The sequence below is a fragment of the Antedon bifida genome, chromosome 2 (assembly GCF_963402885.1).
Source record: "Antedon bifida chromosome 2, ecAntBifi1.1, whole genome shotgun sequence".
NCBI classification, from domain to species: domain Eukaryota; kingdom Metazoa; phylum Echinodermata; class Crinoidea; order Comatulida; family Antedonidae; genus Antedon; species Antedon bifida.
In genome coordinates this window covers 28,980,905-29,005,084 of record NC_136227.1, presented here as the reverse complement: position 1 = coordinate 29,005,084, position 24,180 = coordinate 28,980,905, and the positions used below count along the sequence as shown (strand labels likewise).

General features: G+C 32.3%; 1 protein-coding gene across 6 annotated transcripts in view; it reads left to right on the top strand.

The window, feature by feature from the left end:
- The first annotated feature begins 356 nt into the window (after nt 1–356).
- The window catches only part of LOC144858966 (agrin-like), a 78,044-nt gene continuing 54,220 nt past the window's right edge, over nt 357–24,180 (top strand). For all 6 annotated transcript variants that reach the window (XM_078715135.1, XM_078715134.1, XM_078715133.1 and 3 more), the window contains exon 1: nt 357–889. In XM_078715135.1, the coding sequence (XP_078571261.1) occupies nt 487–889 (403 nt within the window). In that variant the 5' untranslated portion in view covers nt 357–486. The remainder of the gene's footprint in view (nt 890–24,180) is intronic.

Genomic DNA, 24,180 nt, shown 5'->3' with positions numbered 1-24,180 from the left:
CCGAACTTCGCTTCTACAAATCTACTCATTTGTATTCGATATTATAATTTCGAATTTTGCAATGCATAATAAACGTTTACAGTATTTTGTTAGAAAACAAAATTTACGATAACTAAAACATTTAAAATAAATGTACTGGTTGTTAGATTCATATTTACACTATTGATAATAAACGGTGGAGCGCAAAAGAAAATTGTTTTGAAGTTGCTTAATTGCTGAATAAACCGCGCGTCCAATCAAAATAGGTTTTTAGCAATTAAGAAGTTGATAACGAGGTTAGGGGATTCGACTTGTTACGCTTCGTTAACTTGTTGTCTTGAGAGCACCGCTTTGAAGATCCGACCAGCCAAACCCAGGCAGACGTACTCAGCACGCTGGCTAACTTTCTCCAAAGTTTCAACACTTTTTATCGGATATCTTTCACAGTTTTATTGTAAGTAATTGCAAAAAGAGGTTTAGGAACATTTATTAAGTGTGAACTTCGAGATGGTTCGTCTGTTAGGCCTAATGGTTCTGGTGGCATTGGTGCAGGGTAAGCACCCACAATGTCCTGAAAAATCGATAGAGAAGCGGGAGGAGGATGCGAATATTGTGGTATCAGGGCTGGTGGATCGTATCATGAGAGAACCAAAACAGATGACATACAGTTGTGAAGTTAAAGTTATACGGATTTTTAAAGGTGGAAATCAGGTTGGGGACGATATGGAGCAGGATAATATGATAATGGTAAAAGGATTTGGTAACCCACATCTGTGTGAGAATACTGCACATAAAGGAGATGTAAGAATTTTAATGATTAACCAAGATTCTCATGGTCAATATTCTCTCAATTCAAGTTTGGTTCGAATTACAATTGGAAATCTAGACCATGCTGAAGCAGCTGTTTCTGGTAAGAATATTACATCAAAATATAGTTATTTCTCTTATATCTTATATAATCACTTTTGATTCCACAGCCATCACCCGTTTACCTGCCCGTTTAATTCTAAAAACCTGTTCTTACTAGTTTATAATGTATATACATACATACAGAGTTGTACTTGCTTGTATGAATAACTTGAATTTAGTCCCAACTCAAAGTTATCTCAACTAATATTTCTTCATGGTCTGAAAATAACATAGGTCAACAGTCAATACAAAATCAATGAGTGACCCAACTTGTAGCTGCTGAACTTAAGTTATTGGTATTAATAGGGGTTAGGGCTTTGCGCCTCCTTCCTCTTTGATCTGATGAAAATATGAAACTTTCACAATAATTTAGATACCAGACAGATCCAGGGGGTGTAGCAATAGGCATGCATACACCTACTTTTAAATTATAAACTACTTTTGATATCTATATTTAAAGAGACTAATTGATATTATATTATTTATTTATTTGTTGACAATGCACCTTTGAATCATACTCACAACATGCAGTGCGGTCCAAGAAAGAAAACAGAACAGAACATATTGAAAAATAAAAAGACATGACTAACTATAACTATATGTTAGTGCTTCCCGTTTTAAAAACCTTTGGTAGTGGTACATGGTTTGTGTTGTGCCTTTTTCTTTTGAAGCTAGATAATTGTATCACAATTCAGTGTGAAAATACAATTTTCCCACAACTTGTGCATTGTCCTATTCCAACATATAATTTTAATAGCTAAAAATGACTATATGGATTTATTGGCCCTTTGTATGATTTAATCTAAGTTATAATGATGGATTTTTAAGGTCAAATACATTTTCTTTCATCAAAGACAAATAATAGCCCAGAAAAAACTACTTAAAAGAGAAGATGTTTTATGTGGTAGAGGGTAAAGTACTTGCTAGTGCTTATAAGTCACAGCATGGGAATCTGTTATGTCACTACAATAAACTCAATACCACATTGTATGAACAGAATGTATCCATAAATATATTCATTGTTAAGTTTACATTGGGAAATAAAGGATGCCAGAGTGTATGTTTTACTATCTTTTTAAGCTACACTAGGTAGTGGTATGACATCATCATGTATGTAAATGGACACATCACATTTTTTTGTCAGTACAAAATTTGATAGTGTTAACAGAACTTTAAAATAATGTATACACTGCTATGTCTGAGTTTTCTCCATTCTTGAGAATTATATAATTACCTGTGTAAGGAGAAAGGAATTTAAAGATAAAGGTGTATCCATGTATCCTGTCATTAATGAACATCTTGTATTTTTCCTCTAGTCAAGCTTAACATCAACAGAAATAAGGTACATCACTCTACACCCTCCAGCTGGTTAATCCATATATTTGTAACAAACCATAAGTTGTTCCCATGGTGGTAAGAAAACTCCTGCTTAAAATAATGTTATTTGCAGTTAACCACAAACTCAGTGTGGTTTACACAATTTTCTTTATGTAAATCATTGGTACAAAACTTATGTAATATTTAATCATTTGTACAAAACTTATATAATACAGTATCAAGTGTTTCTCACTCTCAACCCACTTGAATTTGGTAGTTTATGTCGGAATAAATAAAGAAAAAACGAAAAATGGACAATATTGATTTCCCTAACTGTATTACAATTTTCCAGAGAAGATGCACGCCTGTAAAAGCATTTTTGTTTATGTTATTTTTTCCAGAAATGTCCGAATAATGATGACATATTATTATGGTAGGAAGAATCGCCCAAACATTGTACCCCATAAACACTGGCAATGTAATGTCATATATCTGTGTCACTTTGTAAAAAGGTTGCCTCATACTGTATTTTATTTCAAATCCTTGAATGGTATCTGCTGATAAAAATTATGTTTCCCATCTGGTCACTGAGTTATATTTCAGTTGCCCCAGAAAACTGTTTGTTATCATGGGGTGTTCCATATTTGCTGGATTGAATTAGGATACTGTTTTCTCTATCCATTGCCAAAGGAAAAAGGGGCCTCAAATTTCATTACTAAATCCAGGCAAGCTGTCATCAAGTCACTGCCACTTTCTGACACTAAAGGGACATTCCTATTGACAGCTGACACCTTAAATGTCTTCTTAAAAAATATTGAATAATTCTTCTAAAATCCAAAATTCTTTATTCCAAGTTCAAGTTAGTTGTTTTGAAAATGGTTGTACATGATACTGTTACTGTTGGTAAAGAGGGTGAACAATTGGGATCACCTAGGGGGCAATTTGTAACCCTTGATGCATTACACCAAACTCTTTGTGATATTGGGAGTTGTGTATAAGGACTGCTTGTGACAAAAATGTGTATTTCTATAGTATAGTAAACTACACTGTAATTTTAAACCTAGGCCAGATTTGTTAAGAATGAAATCCAAGTTGTACATCTTGATGTAGTAAAAGTGTGTATGGTTCTGGGAACATTTTCATTAAAAAAAATAACCATATTGCTGATCAATCTGAATTTATATTAGGAAAAATAGTTAATGCACTTTTGGCTATATCATTTGATATTATGTGTAGTAATTATGGTGGTTGTCTATACTGTACTGACACTGGCAAATTGTTCCCTGTATATCTGCATTTTTCTGAAGCTTTATACTGTAGCATTAAAGGTTGTAGGGTTTTCTCACTTTACTGTAAATTTGTTGAACGTATAATAAACTATTGTAAATTGTTGCAAATTCTTATAATACAGTACACAATTAGGAAATTAACTGAAACATTGTGAAATGTGAAATTATTTGGATTGAACATGAAAATGTGTGTATTTGCAATCAAAGAAAAGTAAACTTTTTACAGTCACACCCTATAATATTTGTCTGAATATGTTAGTTTCTCACACCTTTTCAGAGACAGTTTGGTTGAGGGTCCATGAGGTACATGTGGAGTTTAGTTGTTGTTCGATTGAGAGTGTTAGATCTGGCAGAAAATGTAACACCTCTCTGCAGTCTTCATGTTCACAGATGAGTGGATTCCCCCTTATATAGCGTTAATGGGACCTTTCAATGATGCTTGATTGATCCATTGAAATTAAATGGAGTTAATTACTGGAATATCTATAATGATACTCCATTATTGTTCACTGCAACAGGTTTAAATTCCTCACTATCTTTTTAAGAAGGTTTTATTTTTTATTAAGGGTTGGAGATGATCCTATAATTGCAATAGAGACAATTATTTCCATATTAAATTTATATTGTACATTTATAATATGCCAATTATGTCAAAAATGTCTTTGAATGAAATTTACAGTAGGCCTACAGTTGTTCTAAAGTACCCCATAGAGATAACAAAATCAGTAATAACCATATTGAACTGAAATACTATATAATAATTTATTATAAAGAAGTTCTTTTATATTATTGAAGAAATCAAAATTGTATTTAAAATATTATTTCAACATGTAAACATAAGAAACAATGAGAATAAGAAACAAGTAAATAATATTCAAGTTTGATGATTGGTGGTCCCGACCAATGATATTGTTTCTACGTATCTGAGTATTAAAAGGAAATCACATTAATTCACATTCAACATGTTTCAACACTAAACTTTAAGTTCAAGGAACTGAGTAGACATTCTTGTACTAATCTAAGCATTGTAAGCTGTTTAGGATTACTTTAAATGTTTGATTAGAACCTGCTATAGGTTGTACATCTTGTGACTCTAAATCCAAATTACCCTATTCACTACCTTAACACCTTTGTTTTTTAACCATTCAGAACTTGACTGAGCACTATGTTCGTGATTATAATTTAAGTGCGTGCTGAGAATCTTCATTTAACAATCTGAAGCAAAGTACTTGACGAGTTTCGAAACGTATTAGAACCCCTTTCTACCGGTAATTAGTTACGTTAATCCGCCTATGTTAAACTAATTTGGTGGTCATTTTTATTCTTTGCCGACTTTACCTTGAACTTATTGATGTAATATTGGTGCTTTATTGGTAGGTGCAGTTATTAAACTCTGGATTTAACCCACTGGTTAACCTAATTCACAACTTTATTACAATAGTAGAGACTTTTGTCTCATTTTCAATTAGGAAATACTATGTAATTGATGGAAGGTCAGAAAGAACTTTGCGGCTGTTGTCTTGATTTTTTTTCTTTGTTTACAGTTGATCATACTTTTTCTTGTTCCATGCAATTTTGTCAATATAAATGTTGTTTGATTGATGGACTGAATATTTTTTATGCAAGAATGCTCGTGTTAATAAACAATAGTTTCTTATAAATGCTCTAAGCGTTTTATCATCTGGTGCATTATCAAATTGTGCTGGACAATTCATCTGAAGAAATGGTATACTTGCATCATCTCAACTCTTTCATGCAGCTTTTTTGATTGGCTGATACTAGGTTATGAGATGGATATAAATCAGTGTCTGTATCTAATTATTTGAAGGGAGGAAGAGCAATGATAAGAAAGATAAAAACTTCCTTGAGCACCCCTATTTATTAATGAACTATTCCATCAACCATGCCCTCACATGAGCATGCCACAAACATATTACTGAATACCATTTGTTGTTTTGTGTAATTTTCTATTTTTTTTACTAATAATAGTAATAACATTTTTCACTACAGCAAGATTTACTAAAAAGTTCAAACCCTTATAATGTAATTTTTGTATGATTACATATTTTCAGGCCTACTCTTGTTATGTGATTTTATTATCTATAGTCTATATTTACACTCAGACTTATCTTAAATTCTGAATCTTGACTTCGGAATGTATAATAAAATTCCAATTTTATATGCCTTGTAGGACATAAATTTAATTTGATAGAGTATTTGTATGCATTGTAGCACATAACTTTATTTAATTGCTGATGTTATCATTTTAAGATCAGGACTTTTATGAACTTCACCCTAGTTTACTTGTTTTATATAATAATAATATTGGATTAAGCTGTGTTTAGACACACAACTTGTTCTATAATGCACACTTAAGCTGCAATCTAAAACATATCTGAGTTACATCCAGTTATAAGTACTGGTGCTGTGGTTAACTCTCTTCTTATACCTCCATTTGTTACCTCTATCTGATGTAAACTCTGATATGAGTTTCAGAGGTTCTGTAATGAAACTTGTAGATGATAGACCGCAATTGAACTACAAAAAGAAGATATCTGTAGATTGTATAGATTGCTACTGTAAAATGCAAAATACCTATGTGTAAAAGTATTTATACATCAGGTAAAAATTTCCCAATCATCTTACATGTATACAGTACAGGAAATTCCTGCCTTTTAAATATAGGAAACATTTCACAACTTCCTGGTATCATTTTACTTTAAAATGTTTAATTTATGAGAAAGAAACACTTTTAAGTAGTTTTAAAAGAGAAGTCAGGCAAAGTATCAAGTACAGCAGTAAATTAGTTTGATAAATAGTTGACAAATAACTGGATTGTCAAATTATGAAAGTCCTCAATTATTTTTCCATTTCATTTTTTATTGAACATTACCGGCAACGCATTTTTTTGCCAAGGCTTTGATGTTTTATTATTCATGTTTCAACCAAAAATGTACTTATTTCATTTTTAATTGTATTGGTGGAACAAGCTTTCACACATAAAACAGTTCTACCAATATTAGCTATTTTTGCAAATGCTCTTTATATAATAAAAATCCATATCAGTCTTGATAGGGTTGTATTTTTCATCATTTCTTTTAATGTAAATGTGTTGGTGCTTACAATCTCTCATCTGACAATTTCCTTTGTATCATGGACCTTCCTTGGTTATCCTATCCAATCTTGTGGAATGCTCATTCAGAATGGTATGTGATGGGATAATTAAAACCAGGCTGATTCCTTAGCTATTCAAACAAGTATTTTACTGTAAAGTCATTACATGACACAAGGTGACAAATGGAGTGACATCACATGACACAAGGTGACAAATGGAGTGACATCTGCTAGGAAGTATTATGACAGATTACTATAATAATTTTCACACCATTTTGTCTTAATGTAATTGTATAAAAAATGTTAAACATTCATATACACTTTCTTAAAACTGTATTAGCTTGTTTTAAAACAACGCCTTGCAACACAAAATAACATTATAGTAGCATCTTGGCCATGTGACCGACCTGAACACATTTCGTTTTGGGTACGGTATGTTAACGGGTTTTTTTTCCGATGACCGCAGGACAAACATGTATTTTAAAATTTATTTTATAGATGCCTTTATGCAATAGAAGCCGGACCCCTTTATACTCCCACACATTTTAAGTATTTTTCATTTTTAAATAAAGTCACACCTCAAAATAAATCCTTCATAATATGTAGCTTTAATACTTTATTACAAAACATTTGTATTTTTGATTTACTGCAAAGGGTTTAGAACAAGTCTTAAATTAAATTTGTTGATTATTATTTCCTACAACTTGTCACACATGATTTTGATAAACTTGAACATAGTACAGATTTGAATTAATATTTTCAGTATCACTTGACAGTTTCTTTACCTGAGTGTAAATTTTATATTTTCGATTCACATAATCTTATATGCCTGCGACCATACTGTTACTCTTCCTTACCCTGCCTGGTTGTTCTCCTACCCTCCACATATCCGACCCCTTGGTACTGTAGTTATAAAGTGTACTTCTTGTTTTAGCATTTTTGTCTTTTAGCATAATAAATAAACTAATTGTACTGTATTACTTTTCACAAATATTATAAAGCTGTAATGGAACTAAGCTGGAAGCTATTAAATTGTCATGGTTGAGTAAATTAGTAAATCAGTTGTCTGTTAGGGACAGTTTTTAAAAGTTTGTCTTTAACTTGTGGATTTTGATTTATATACATGACTTGGTAAGAATAAAGCTTTCTTTTATTTGACCTGATATGTTATTTTAATAGATTGCAGTAGGGATATTAATGATTTGTAAAGTTTTTATTTACTCTTTTTAATAGTAGTACAGTATTTCCTATATTTTTCTCGGAACCTTTTTGTAGTGTTATTGCATAATGAAGTATAATCACAGTATGATAAAATAAAAGTAATGTTTTTTAACAATAGCCAGTGATCTTCCCAGGTGGGAGAGCTATGGGAAAGATAAAAGTTCCTTGAACATCCCTTTGCAACAATGTACTAATAATAATAATAATAATAGTTCATTCTTTATAGCGCATATAAGCAAGCTCTCAATGCGCTGAACATTATTAACCCAGTCATTTTTTTTTATCAAACACATATGGAAACATGCTTCCGTAATGCAGCTAGTAATCAGCGCAAAGTTGTGTCTTGATCTAACCGGGTACCCATTTATACACCTGGGTGGAGAGAGGCAAACGTAAATAAAGTATCTTGCCTACGGATACAAGCAATGCGGCGAGAGTTGGATTATCCACCAATGACTCCCTCATGTGGACATCCCCCAAAGTACCACCATCATTATAATTGGTGTTGCTAGTTAAAATCACTAATATTTTGTTTAATGTCTTTAATGAAATGATTTGTTGATATTAATTTAATAACTTATTGACCATCATTTGGTCAATCGTAATGTCATGGTCATTTATAGTCTTGACTGAACTTCATTGACTGGACTTAAAATTGAACTTTAGATAACTGGCATTCACATCTGGGTGTACTTACATCAGAGACAACAATAAAGGAAGCAATATTGTAGGACATGGACAAGGAGATTTCCTACTGGTCTGTCACTGACCTTAGCAAATCAGTACTACTGAATTTGGAGGGAAATTGTGAAAAAGTGGAGCTGTAGCTTGGTGGTTAAGATGATTGCCTTCCAATCCCAGGGTCCAGTGACTGTATTCACCATTCACACGTAGGCTAGGGGAAAAACTTATTTAAAATTTAAAAAATCTCCTATCTATTCTAAGTGAATACAATTTAAGGGAAATACTTAAGTGTTGAGTTAAGTGAAGTAGGCTCTAAATTCTTGGAAGTTTTATTCCTTATTAAAAAGAAGAGAGCAAGGAAGGAAAGTAGGAAAATTGTAGGAGGATATTGCAGATAAAGTGAAGGAACACAAAGGGCCACAGTTAGTGGAGAAAGGTTCAGCCTTTTAAATAAAGGAAAAAAAACAAGAAAACATTTGAAAACAATATAAGTTTGGGTATTATTGTACAGTATGTATCAAAACTACAACAACAGCGTTAACGGTGTCTGGCTTTATATAATAGAGGAAATAGTAGTTAAATGGGTTATATTACAGTATGAATATTATTTTACAATAGAGTTATGAAATGTTACACATTTCTGTGTGGTGTCTGGATGAAAACGTACAAGTGGTTATAATCTGCCTAAGGGCTTAATTTAGCTAGGCACTGTAGCCATCAAACCATATTAAGCCCATAGTCTAAATGAACTTGCATTGACCTTGTAGGGTACTGGCTAAAAAAGAGAATGGTACTTTACACTTACAGCTTTGCATAGGCTCATTATTAGAATGATCCTTGTAAAACCATAGGAACATTGTGGGTTAAATAGTTACCAGTTTGTAGGAAGATATCCACTCTGGTATTAACGAATGTTATCACTTAAGTAAATGAAAAAAAAAATGTTTATCGTTCAGAGCCAAAGTGACTAGCCATCTTGTGAATTGAAAAGGATACAAGCCAGTAGGCATGGAAATATGAATATAAGCTAGTAAACAAACACGAACAAAAGGTGAAAAGACCCAAACATGCATTGTTGACTTAAAACACAACGTTAATTCTACATGCACACAACTTTAACATGATAACAGTTTAAAACCCTTTAGCAAATCCATTTGTGATTTAATACCGATGAATAATTAGTTTGATCGGCCGGAAACATTTAATTATACATGAAAACTTTCTGGAGAATGTGAGATTGGAGTCTGCAAGAAAATCCACAAGATTAGACTTTTAAATAAACACAATTAAACAACATCTGCTGTTAAGAAAAAAATAGTAAAATTGTTTAAAAAGTTCGAAAAATAACACTGTTGAAAGTGGAAGTAGAAACAGTTTTAAAGTTTCATAGAATAATTGGTCAGATGTTTGCTCTACTCTGACGTAATTGTACTTTTTGTGTTATAGTAAGTACATTTAGTAGTTAGAGAATACTTCAGCCTAGCATTCATACTTCAAACACAAACCTTGCAATCTTGGTTAGGATTATTTGAGCCTAAAGAAGTATGAAGGTCGTTGGTTCGAATCCCACCCAAGAAACCCGAAATGTACTATAAAATAAAATTACGTTAGAGTAGGGAAAACATACTTTTCACAAAATATAGCAAAAATAATATTCTTTACTAATATTATTATTTATTACTTGTTTGGAATGTTTTGGTGTCCCAATGTCTACCTTAAAAGCTTTTCAATTATTAGTTTGTTAGAGATCTGATCTCGGAAGATTAACAATATTATTGGCTTTGCCTGTAGAGATGCAACAAAGCAGAATAATAATATTCAATTGATGTATTTGTTTCCATGCATTTCACACGTTTATTCAAACTAGTTAAAAAACATGCCATCAGAGTCCTACCCACTGAATAAATCATTACCATTGTACTTCAACTTGTTTATCACCATTAACAATAAACGACTGGTAGAGCAGAACCTTTTAATAGAAATTTACTACCCTTGTCAAGTTTGCAGAGGTGGCTGTGTTCTGGAGGATATATTGAAAGTTAATATAAAGCTGTTTTTGTTTATAAAATACAACAATACAACTACTGTTATATAATTATTTTCTATGATTGCATTTAGATTAATTTAATTTGCAATAAAAGGTACTCATTTAAAAAAAACTCATTACACAGTATAGATAGTACAAGGTTTTTCTTGTCACCCCTCTTAATTGTATACCATGCTAGGAGAATAATCAAGAAAGTTATTTTTAGAAAGTAACACATTTGTTTTTTGTAAAATAAAAAGTCAATTGTGTAGGAAATACTGCTGCTACACATATTTATTTCACTGTTAATAAAAAAACAAAATTAACCAAATTTACCTTATTTATATGGTCACTTAAGTGACCATATAAATAAGGTACTTTTTAGTATTTTTGATAATAAGTTAATTAATTTTAAGGTGTGGTAACTATTCAGATCATTAGAGCTCTACCTGACCTGTTCAAGAGATAAAATAGATATCTTATTTGATAAGAGAGTGGATATACCAGTTGATACCAAAGAGAGATGGACTGGATAGATAACATACCTTACTGTTTAAATATCTACACTCTTGACCAATGTTCAGCTTTCCTTCGAGTGCTAATATAAGACCATTAAGTTCATCTAGCCCTGTTTTCACACATTGTTATGTTAAGATAAAATGAAGGAAAACAAAAGGAATGGAGTAAAAGCATTAAACAAAGGCACCAAAACGGTATGAAAAAATCATTTGATTAAATTAAACAATGAAGAAAACTCAAAATGGAAGAAAGTGGATATTGTAATACTGTATCTGAAGACGAAAAATTTTTGCTATGGAAGAATTGATTCATGCAGACATTGTATTGAATGTTCTTTATCACATTTTTTTATTTGCGAATTGTTTTGATATTTGTCCTTCCATCCTGCTTCCTCCTCCTTTTCTCCTTTCCTCTTTTCCATAACAATCAATCATCATTGTTGTGCCAGTGTTGGAGGAATTGGTTATGGCAAAATGTAATTATCCAGGATGAGTTTTGTTACCTGGTGCGCTAATGTGTACCAGATTGTATTTAATCTTATGACTTTAACATGTGATGTTTCGTTGTCATTTTTCACATGCCTCACTTCAGATGAATGTCATCACATTATGTGAAGGCATGTCTGCTAAATATATCTTAGTTTATTTTTCATACTAAGTTTATGCTGCTGTCTAGTTGAATACATTTTCAGTAACAATCATCAATTGCTGATCTATGTATTTATTGTAATGTTTCTTATATTAAATGAAATATACAGAGTGTTTGTTTGCATAAAAAAGCAATTACTGTACTATTTTATTTATTTATTTTATTTATTCAATTTTCTGCCATATACAATACAAAGAAGACAAAACAAATATAAAAGGCAAGGAAAGACCAAACAGGTGCTTAAACACCTATGCTAGTTGATCTACCCAGAACAGAGCACAGAAATAAACCAAAAACAATTATGTTCTAGATACTAGAATAAAATATTTCAGAGTTTTATATTTTTATTATAGCAATCTCTCCAGAACTATTAAACTCTAATACTATCACATACTACCATACATTAATATGCCCCCACTACTTGTTGACATTTGGTAACTTGATTTTAAAACACAACAAGGGAGCAGTTAAATTGTATCCAGTAGTTTATGGAATTTCTAAAATCAAGGTCACGTTAAATTCATAAATTTACAATTACAGTACAACATTGCTATTGATGTAAACTAGGTTTCCAAAATATGGAAATCAGGTCACTTTATACTTGGCAACAAAGTGTACAATACAAGGTTTATGGTAGACAAACAGGGGAGATGTGAAGGTATATTGTAAGAACAGTGTGAAAAAAGGGTGAAAACCAGTGATAGGTCAATGCATTGGAACAGTGTGGAGGAAAAAATGTATCAATATTGATACATTAAAACATTTTAGCTAATGTTTAACTCATTTGAATGGCCTTTAAAATGTGACACATTTTTATAATTTTTTGGATTGACACAATTTAAAACGAAACCAACTGCGGTATTCTCTAAGAAAACCATAGATATTTCTAAAATCCTTTGCATTTTGTATGCCAAATAAAAAAAGTTGCTTCAGTTTCAATGAGCTTCCGGAATAAGAAATGCCTTTGCCAATTATAGATAAACCGACTTATAATGATGCGAGATAAAATTACAGCGAAAAAGTAAAGGGATATTAAGCACTTTAACATCCTTTAGTCAGCTAAAGCTTAACCTATGACAGTAAAGGTCTTAAATATATAACATAGCTTTCTTAGGTTTGGAATTAGTTCAACATTTGTCTCCTTTGATTATAAGAAAAGTAATATGTGACCATACCTGAGATTTGAAAAATGAAATTCTTTATTTTCCGAAAAAATGGTATTTATGATATTTGAATATAGGAACATTATGTCATTTTAATGATACATAATGTTTCTAGTAATAGTTCATACATTAAAATGTGTGAACTATTACTAGAAACAAGAAAGTAGAATTGTAAATATTTGGCAACACATAACAATTCATGGATGTTGATACCATTTTTAAATAGTGTGTATTTGATTGGTCACACCTCCTTGTGATCTACTCCTCCTGCTCGTATATAAATAGTGAAGAACTAGATCAACTGATTATCTGCTGAAAACAGCCCAGTTGATGCCTAATATTACAAAAAAATGGATGTTGCCTACTACTGCGCACCACTACTAAAGAGCTGTAACGGCTATGAGTTCTCACTGGCTAAACCCAGGGGCCTCGGGAAGGGCCCAGAGTAAAAATCAGGCAATAAAAAATATCTAAAAAGGCTAAAAATTGCCTACTAGCTTTGGGCCGCTTAGGGTCTCTAAACAAGAAGCCTCAGGCCTCTGCGTTACGTAATTGACTGTACTACTACAGGTAAAACTTAATGAATGTTTTCAACAATCATTTCAAAATGATAAAGTAAAACAGACAGAAAAGTTAGCAGAGCTTTCGGGCAACACTAGCCCTTCATCAGTGCAAGAGAATATGTATATTATATATAATATAGAACATTTATTTTCATTTTCAAAGGTTATCATTACAACAACCATTTCACATGTTCGCTAGATTAAGTATAATGTTTCATTTCCTATTTCCATAATCGTGAGAATGTATCATTAGCTACTGTACAAGTTTGCTTTAGTTTTAACTTTAGATGATGACCGCTTGATTAGCCTGACAGGAAGTTATCTTAGGTGGTTTATTACCATCTAAAATCAGATAAAAACAATCCCAGAATTGTTCTTATTTAATCTGTTACAATCTTTGAAATGGAGAGGAAGTCGTTGTCTGTAACTAGGTATCTAGGTAAAAGCATAAATAACTATTTTTATAGTACTGTATCAGTATTTAAAGTTTCTGTACAGATATGTTATCCCCCTGAAAAAATAATTTGTAAACAATTTTTTGTTGAATAGACTATTTTAATGTGACATTTATTCACTTTGACCAAATATTGGATTGAAAAAAAACCATTTACCTGATAAAGCCAAAATTTAAAGATAAACATAGTCAACCATAAGCCATGGAAGTCATGGGTTTTTGGCTGAATTAACTGTTTAATTTGTCTTTTTTATTTAAAAAAAATCATTATGTATTGTTTGCTTGGTGTTTTTTATGGGTTTTTTTTGTGGAAAAGGTGTAAAATTGATCAAAACAACAAAATCGCCTATATTCAATGTTTGATACACAAAAGCAGGAAATTTTCAAGAACAAACAATAAAATGCTATTAGTAGTTGCAACGAGAAATACTGAATTGGTTGGAATATTAACTCGTTAAAATAAGACACTATTTAATTAATAACCTAAGCTGTAGGAGGAGTGAATTGAAAGTTTAGGAAATTTTGAATTTCAGTTGGAAGTTGACTCATTTGTAAAATGGAAGGTCAAATGTATCATTCACAAAGTTGTTAATCTCTTGAATAATCCATTTAGGATCTTTGAATAATGTTATGCAATAATGAAGAATCACACCATGGTATGTAATCATATGTGATACATATCGAACCATTGTTTTAGGACTGAAGAAAATGGATTAAAAGACCTAATAATTAGAATGCTGTATACCATGGGCTTATAAATGCGCATATTTATCTTATATATAAATTGCCACCTCCTTCGTCCTGAAACAAAAGCTCTCTATTATGTCAGCATTGATACTTTAGGACCTGCTTCTGATGTGAGCTCATTGATAGCATTTCGGGTGATAGTTAATAATGATGGAATTTTAGTATGAAAATCACCCTATTCTTAGCAGAAATGTAGTCGGTACAATGTTTAGGCCTACTATGCAATAGAAACATGCCTTTACTGTACCTAAAATAAATTACAACATGTAATATTTGTTAAAGGCGTGGCTCATGAACTATACCACTATCCTAGAGGGGTGTTCTATAATTGATATTACTTTATTATTATGTTCTCACCTCGATTGGGAAAAGGCCTAAGTTGGTTTATCCAGGTAAGCTAGCAAGTAAGACTACCAACATCACCTTTGGTTTGTGTATAATACTACATTGTAGCCTAAATAAGATGGCTTGGTTCCCACTAGGATGTAACACAAGTGCATAACGCAATGCAAGCATGTTGACCAATGACAAGCGACAGTTTGAATAATCCATCGTTTGTGTTTGGTCAACTCACTTGCATTGCGTTACGTTCTTTTGTTGTGTCTCTAGTGGGAACCAAGCATTAATGGTCTTTTTGTCTAACTTGCTGTGTCGGAGCATTTTAAACTATCAAGCAGGGTTGCTGAGCTAGAGGTGGTGAGCAGTTGAAATTGGAGCAAGACAAAAATTCAGAACTATTGAAAGTATAGTATACATCTTTGAAATGCAACTAATTTGTCAATTTAAAGAACTTCTTAACCCCTGAGATCAAATTTATTTATATCATTATATCAATCATTGCATGTCAATTTATATAGCATTGTTATGTTCAGCTTCCCCTGGGCAATACCATAATTGTTCCCTTCCTTCCATTTTCCACCTCAACACCTGTGTTTTGTGTGATTACAAAACACGGCTTTACAAACACTTTGTAGATTCTTTTCAAAATTAGGATAATACCTTTATCTTTAATCAGTTAAGAAAATATTGTTTGATCGTAATAAAGAGCGTGTCGGTTCATTCCAGACATCTGTATTGTACTGAGTTGTGGTATTTGCAGTGCTATGAGTCCAACAAAATATTGAGTGTGTCACTGTCAGTATGGTGACATAGACTTTCACTAAATATGAGTGCGACAATAAATGGTGACACAGACTTTCACTAAATATGAGTCTGACAATGGTGCCTCACCTCACTTATGTGTTTTCAGTATGCAACATGTATGATGTACTATGCACAACAATTTCATTTTTTTTATAAATGTTTTAATATCCCCTATAAAAGTGATCATAATTTGTTGACAAAACTTTGCAGTGATATATGAAAATATAAAAAAATTGCAACTAGCAAAAACTCCATAAACAAATTTTAAGAATAAAGCTATTTCACAGTTAGTTGCATTGCTGGATATGTTCCTTAATGTTTTTACCAGCTGTGTTGCAATGTTTAAGAGAGTGAATAATTATTCTAACATTTCCTAGTAAAGTCAGGGTGATAGAATAGAAGGAAACTGTAAATTATATGTTGGTGAGAATTAAATATATGAAATGAACAATATAACAATATAGTGATTGTTTGAATAGAAATTCCATAAAAAGATATATCTATTTTTACTTGTTAAATAGTCTCTGATGATCTTTTATCACATAGACTTAATTCTTTCAATATTATTATGTTTTTTTTAAATCATAGTTACATTTATTGTGTATATATCCGGTTATTATTGTCAGACTATTGTATTATGTCTCGGTAAATTATTCAATTCTTTAAAATACTATAGAAAATAGAGTGAACTATATACTAGTTTTCTGGCAATAATGATATATTGATCTTTATAAAGCCTTTGTAAAATCCTGGCAACCTTTAACATCTGATCTTCCCACTCGACTTTAAAATACTTATTCTTAATCACACAAATTGTAACTTTCTCTTTGTGAAAAAAACTTTTTTTTTTATAGATTTAATGATGTGGATTAGAGTGTATTTACTTGTTGAATACCTGTTGAATGCTTGTTGAGATCCATTTATGATTGTAAAGTTAGGAATATTATTATTTCTCACCTTTTCTGTGTGGACCTGTGATGCAATTGAAGGCCAGAGGGCTTGAGAAGAATTATGTTTCAATGTATGAATTCTTGTGAACAAAGCTTGAATTGAGTTTTGAGTTAGTAGATGTAACGTAACAATTCAAGCATAGAAACACTCAAGAATGACTTTCAGCTGAATATACAATGCATTATTTACAACTTGTCATATATCTTTATTAATATCTCAATATAAAAAAAACAAGTGAACTGGGAAAATTGATATTTCTATCTTTTGGAATTTAATAAACATGTCCAGGATTGATACAAAGGCCGCTTTCATATTGTGTCTTATAACATTTATTTTAAACCATTTTTTTGTGTTTTGTTAATATGCATGGGACTGTAAACTAACTATATGAATGCTGTATTCATAAGAACAAGGCTGAGTTCATAGATTGTCTATTTATAATGATTTATGTGTGCCTATAAAACCTCAACCAAAAATACTGACTAGACAATGTCAGCTCCATGTACACTAGGATCATGCTAAATTTCTCAGTTGGCAATTGGGAACCTATTTGGCAAACAACTTGTCTACCTTACAGTAAAACAAATTGCATTTTTCCTGAAAACTGAGTAAACCTTGCTAGGGGTTCATATAGTATTAGGTTCGTTGCAGCTTAGGTGAACCATCACATGTTAAAAGTAGAGAGTAAATAAATACATTAAAATATGTACAGCACTGTACATTAATGAATGGGCTCTGTCTACACTATCTAACTAGTTTGACAACAAGTGTGATGTACCCTAGTATGGTACTGATATGCCGAAATATGGTAGTGATATCCCAGGTCTAAATTCCAGTTGTCAAGATCATATGTCAAAATGTTCAAATTGCTCCGCTGGAACTAAGGGTGAGTATGAATCCGACATCGAGGAGAGCACCAACAAATGTTCTATCAAGCTGAAATTTGGGTAAATCTTTAAACTTGGTAGATGGGTGAGTTTGCTCTATGGATTTTAGATCAATATAACTAGGCATATCTGCAATATGGTCAAAGGTCACAAATTCATATGACTGGATTTATGTTCTATTGAACATAGTATGGACTTTACAAAATGCGACGGTTAGAGGATGACGACGAATATCCTGTGTTTGCTAGAGCGTAAAATTATTATTTTTATTCGTTCTTCGTAAACAGGAAAATGGCAACTTTATCATCTTTAAAAAGTTAAGACGACGGAATTTCACGCTAAAGCTCCGCTCACTTTGTTAAAGCTCACGCATAAATTATTCATGAGCACTGTGGCACAGTGGTTAAAGCATTGGACTTGCAATCAAGAGGTTGTCGGTTCAAGCCCGGACCGGTCACTGCAGTGTTGAGTCCTTGAGCAAGATTCTTTATCCACATTGTTCCTCCCGACCCAGGTGGGTATGGGTACCGGTATGTAAAAAGTACTGGGAAGGTAAATCAGATTCGTTTGTACGGGAGGAGTGGCGTACCCCCCACAAACATACTCACTTGCTGGAGTCTGGCTCAAACGCTAAGGAAATGGAGATGGGCACCACGGCCGTTAGCATTAGCTTAGGTTTCGACTTTAAACTGTCCTGTGGCTTCCCGTCGTGTTTCGTAAAGTCCCTAGTATCTCTAGTTGGGTCTAATGATGTGTGGCTACGCTCGCGCTAACCGCTCGCCAATTCGCCAATGGCGACTGGAGTCTCCATTTGGCGAAAATAATTATTGCCTCGTTCGCCAAATTGGCGAAAATACATTTCCAAGCCTAGGCCTAGCCTGGTCGGCGTGACTTCTTATGGGAGCGAGAATTCGCCACACTTCGGTACTTTCTGACTCGGGTACACTTTTTACCACCACAGCATTTTATGTGACGACGTCACGATCGCCGTGTTTATTTTTTTAGTTCTGTTTAAACATGCGCAGAGCGTGCCTCGATGACGTTTTAATGACACACAGTTAATGTGATTGGTTCGTGGCCGACCTTCGTCGACGTGATGATGAGCGAATAAAAGGGGAAGTCCCTATTCTTCGACGTAGAAAATGAACTTCGAGAAGAAAAATGTAAACAGAAACATGTGGACGAATACTTCCGTAAACGAGGCTGTTCTGTTATTTAAAAAGTAAAAGTAATTACCTCAATTGTATAATGTTAACATGTTTAATTTTATTTCCCTTTCGATTATTCTAACTGAAAGTTGCGCTTAAATTGAATAGCTAAGAAACAGCGTATACTACTTCGGCCGCGTATCGGTAAAATTGACGTTTCGAAGCAAATATTCCATGATGAGAGGCGACATTTTTCGACATGCCTCGTGTGCGGCGAAGACTAGTTCAGAAAATGGAACAGTCCACTGCGGGGGTTATCCAATCATTAATTAACGCGCTAATACATGCATACCATGCACATTGCCTGGGCGACGGTAATTTAGTAATAAGCGGAGAACTGAATCCCCCTTAAGGAAAATGGTAAACACTGATATTTATGGTAGGGATTATTTTTTTCAGTGGTTGGTCTTGTTGGCTTCTTCGCACGAGGTCCACGCAAAGTCAAATAAAACGATGTGGTTTATCAAACAGAAATATAAATTAGCTTTAATTCAATACTAAATTAGCCAGATTTTGATAATGAGAAAGACTCAAAAATTCAATTTTTATCGTTAAAATTGACATATGAGGCGGATGTACATAATAATAATAACCGATTTACATATCAAAATAAAGAGTATTTAAAGCCTGATAACATGCAACAAAAATTACTCCACCACCTATTATGGACCTCGTGCGATCGGGTGCGAAAATGGGTAGGTGTTTTCCAAAGTTATTTTTAGCGCGCGGATTTCGGCTCGCCGGCTTTTGTACCTCATTTTTAACTCGCGTTTTCTATTAAAATATTTAATAAACATAGATTAAAAATATATAAAAATAATCCCTTAAACAAGATCTTTCCAGGCATATAATTTTTATTCTCATGGGTACATAAGAAATAGTATATTTTTAACTTCAAAGACACGTCACTTTTTGAAATTTCACGAACGTGTTAAAATCGCGGTAACGAAAATCAGCTTCATTGGGATACCTAATAATAATATAAATGTAAAAGAAGTCACAAATAACAAACAAATACATGCATTATTTATTTAATAAACATTTTTGCGAATTTTTATGGTTTTTTTAATTTGGCTAAAGGATTTTCAATTTGGCTAATGTTTTCCAAAACCGAAAATTTGACCTTAGCGCGAGTGTAGTGTGGATCTTTACTTTTGTATTGCACAGTGCTACCAAAATAATAATGATAGTTTTTAGTTGCTAAATTCTGATTTTGGTTTTGCCTAAAAATAGTTTCTGCAATCAAGTAAATAATACCATTCGGAATTCACCAAATCTACTTTTAAATTACTGTTATTATTATTATTGTTATTAAATGAAAACAGTATTTGTTTATATAGTAAATTAAACAAATTAATAATTAAGATTTTAGTACAGGAAGTCACAGTGGATTTAAAAGTAAAATGAATATAGCTTAATTAAGTACTTAGTACTTAATGTCATGTCATAACATCCTATGGTATTTTGTTGACAGTGACAAATATGTTGTATGTTATGTTATATCAATAATAGAAACATCAAGCAAAATCAAGACATTAATAGCATTCATCAATCAAATGTTTTTCATTAAAACTAAAATAAAAATACTAAAGCGCACACATTTGCTGTAAATGAGAGAGGGAACATTAATACTATAAGAAAGGGAAGTATGTCTATTCAAGAAAATTGTACTGGTGGTGTGAATTGGTATAGTCTTGGTGATAATGAATTTGTGGATAAAGCAAGATTGGTTTTTTACTGTCTAAGTCCATTATGTTTCATTGGAAACCTACTTGTAATTATTTCATACGCAACCAATAAAAGATTACAAAAAATACGGAATCTCTTCATCGGACTACTAGCAATTTTTGACGCAACATCAAGTTTATTAGTAATGCCGGCATCATTGCTTGCAAACGGCAATAAGTCTACAATTGTGAAAATAACTGTTTTTAGCTCAAATAGTCTTCTGATATCTTCTGCATTGACAATTACTGCAATAGCTGTTGATCGTTCCATTGCTTTGGTATGGGCACCTCTACGATACCATGCTATTGTAACTCTTAAGCGTTACATTTTTGTAGCATTTACAATTGCAGTGATACCACTCATCTATGTGCTGGTTATATATTTTGTTGATAGAAGCAGTTTCTTTCTTTGCTTTTCTCTAACAATCTTTGTTACATTGTTAGCAACTATTTTCCTGTACATCAATATCTACATAAAACTGCAAAACAATCATACTTCTACAAACGTAGGTACCAATGATAAAGAAGAGTTTAAAAAATTGTTTAAAACATTTACTATTATCATTTCAGTGTATCTACTGACATGGGGACCAAACACGTGTGTTATTTTTGTTTATTTCTCTGGACTTTTCATGCACTGCTCAGATATTCCAAAAAATATGGAAATTGTTTTATCAACAACGCATTTGATTTTAATTATAAATGCATTTTTAAATCCAATTGTTTATTGGTTTCATCTTACTGAATTTCAAAGATCCATGAAAGAGTTATTTAGCAGAATAATGAAACTAAGAACCACAAGTGTAGATGTTGGATAAAGTAATTGTTCTCCAGAGATTTTCTAAAAGATTTTGCAAACAAACCATACTACCAATATCAGATAATTTGATATTAAACTTTGGAAAAAATAGATGGCAAGAATAATCAATATGTGCTTTGAAAAAATCTTCACAATTTTAAATATTATTTTATTTTTCTTTTCCAGAAAAAAAATAATTTAACATAAAAAATAAATATAGTATACCAATAAAATAAGCTTGTCTTTGAGTTCCTTAAAACTCATTTGAGTTCACAGAACAAATAGTATTGGGTATTTTATATGTTAAGTGTTATACAGTAAATTAAGTTACTTAAAGTTACCATACTCAGTACATACCTTTATAAAATAATTATAAAATTATGATAAAAAAAGCAATTAGTATGTAGTTAGTTTACTATTAGAATATAATGTTATCTTTTTAGAAACTTATATACAACTGCTATTTGATAAACAATTTTAAATGTCCATATCCTTATTAAATGTTGTATTGTATAAAGCATACAACTAATAATATTGTTTTTACAGTCCTTTGTTACCAACATAATTATTAAGTACAATCTTTAATATTGACACTTTATGTAAATTGTAGTGAAACAACAACTACAAAAAAAAAAGAGCCAAAACAACCTACACGATATTAGTTAAAATTTGTTTTTAAATATATTTTGTATGTATAAATGTATCAGTAATTAAGGTTTAGGGTATGTTCAGATCTATGGAGTTATGCTTTCGTATCGCAAGCAATGTCATATTATAATTAGCGTCGTAACAGAAAAGTGTTCAGATTTGCCTAACTAACGCTTTCGTTTCAAACTGAAGTGTCACCGATTTGGGCGAACATGTGGTATGCAGGAGTAAATTTGATTGGTTAAAGGTAAAATCGTTGATGCATGACTTTCGTATCGTAAGCGGCATTCACTAATCTTGTACATTGAGCTGTCGTAACGAACGAAAGAGTAGTGTCGTACAAGGTGGCTTCCACTAATCTTTTCCTGGTTCAGACCTATGGAGTTGTACACCGCGTACAATACGAAAGCATAACTCCGTAGGTCTGAACAGGCCCTTAGTATAATTCCAACATTTTGTTTTTATACACAGCCTTGTAGAAAAACAACTGAAAGTTTTGTTTATAAAAAAGCTTATCTTCATGCTCGCAGTGGAAGATTGCGATCCGCGGCTGCTGACACAAACCGATATCTTTTCTCCTTTCTGCCCACAGGTATCAGGAGACATCAGCAGAATTCATCCAGATGAGCACCATGAAATAATATGTAATAATATTTTCTTGTTGTGAGTTTTTGAAATAGGTATTGTTGTATTGTCGTGTTGTTTTAAATATTGTAATTATGATGTATTTTAAGACGAGCAATGTAATTTTCTCCTTGTGCGAACGAATAAAGATTATACTTGATACTTGATATTAAGGCTGGATCTCAAGCTATGCCGTTTTTATTGTTAAATGTTTCTAGCTAAGCAACAGTTTTTTTCTTCTTAAATATCAAAGTTAGTTTTTATTTATTTATTAAAGGAAACAATGGCTCAACACAGAAGTGAATTCCTCTTGAAACGGATAATAATTGTAGTAGATTGTTCGACAGGATGTATTTGAATGTCAAAGAAACAGATTAATAGTTGGCAAAAATAGTTATATTTTAAGTCTATTTATTATCTTTTCTTTCAATCTTTGTGATTGTTTTATTTGCAATAAAAAACGGAAACAAAATATATAATTCTGAAAATAGTAAGTAAATCGGACTTTGAATGTCATCTATATCAATTGCTGTCATAGCAACTTGCTGTCGATTTATCAAAGCTTTTGTGTGGGCGCCACTTCGATACCACTCTCTCACAACGATACACAGTTGCTTGTACTTTTGCAGTTCTACCATTTCTAAACGTCTTCTTTATAAAAATAGTATAAATAAGGGCTTAAATTGTGACACACAACTGGAATTTAGACCTGGGATAATATCATCATGTCCATATATGGGCACAACACATTTTTAGTCGCGTGCAACGCAACTCTACAGCTCACTATGTTGGTCGGTCGGTCGGTCGGTTTGTCGGTCGCGTTAAACACTAACTTCAGCATGCATCAACTTCAGCATGTATATGGCCTTGTCACATAAAGTTTGTTAATGTATGCAGTTAATACTGTAAAGTGTAAAAAGTTTTATTGTGCTTCGAAAGTAGAGCGTCTCAGACCTGCTCCGGTCCGGCTTCGATTCATCTCTGGCAAATAAAATCGAACCTCAATATTTCATTTTTACGACAAACCACACAGCTACACTGGTGCATAGATGCGTGGAGTGTCATGAAAATGAATCATCAAGGTTCAATTTGATTTGTTAGAGTCGGACCAGAATCGCACAGGAGCGGTGTGAAAGACCATAATGATTTAGTTTAGATACTTAAATATTGTAATGATTTCTTTCAGAACAATCTGATAAGCTAACAGTGATGTAAGTTACTACCTGAATAAAGTACAAAAGTGTTTAATTGTTGCGCAAATGCAATTTTAATAGCTATTTTGCTTCAAAGCCATGGAAACACTTTATGATGTCAATGTTGCATAGCAACCAGGCCATTTTGAGAATAGACTATTATGTGAATGGAAGTAAATTAAACCATCATACATAATGCTAGAAAGCTATAAGTTATCTGTTCTTTAGCTGTTAGGCTCCATTTCAAGTTTACAATATAGTATTCATATCAGATAGTTTTCAAGATTATGCCTAACATCCGTTAAACAAAGTTAACAGAATTTGTATTCGACCCCCAAAAAAATGTTTTCACAGTCAGAAAAGAGGC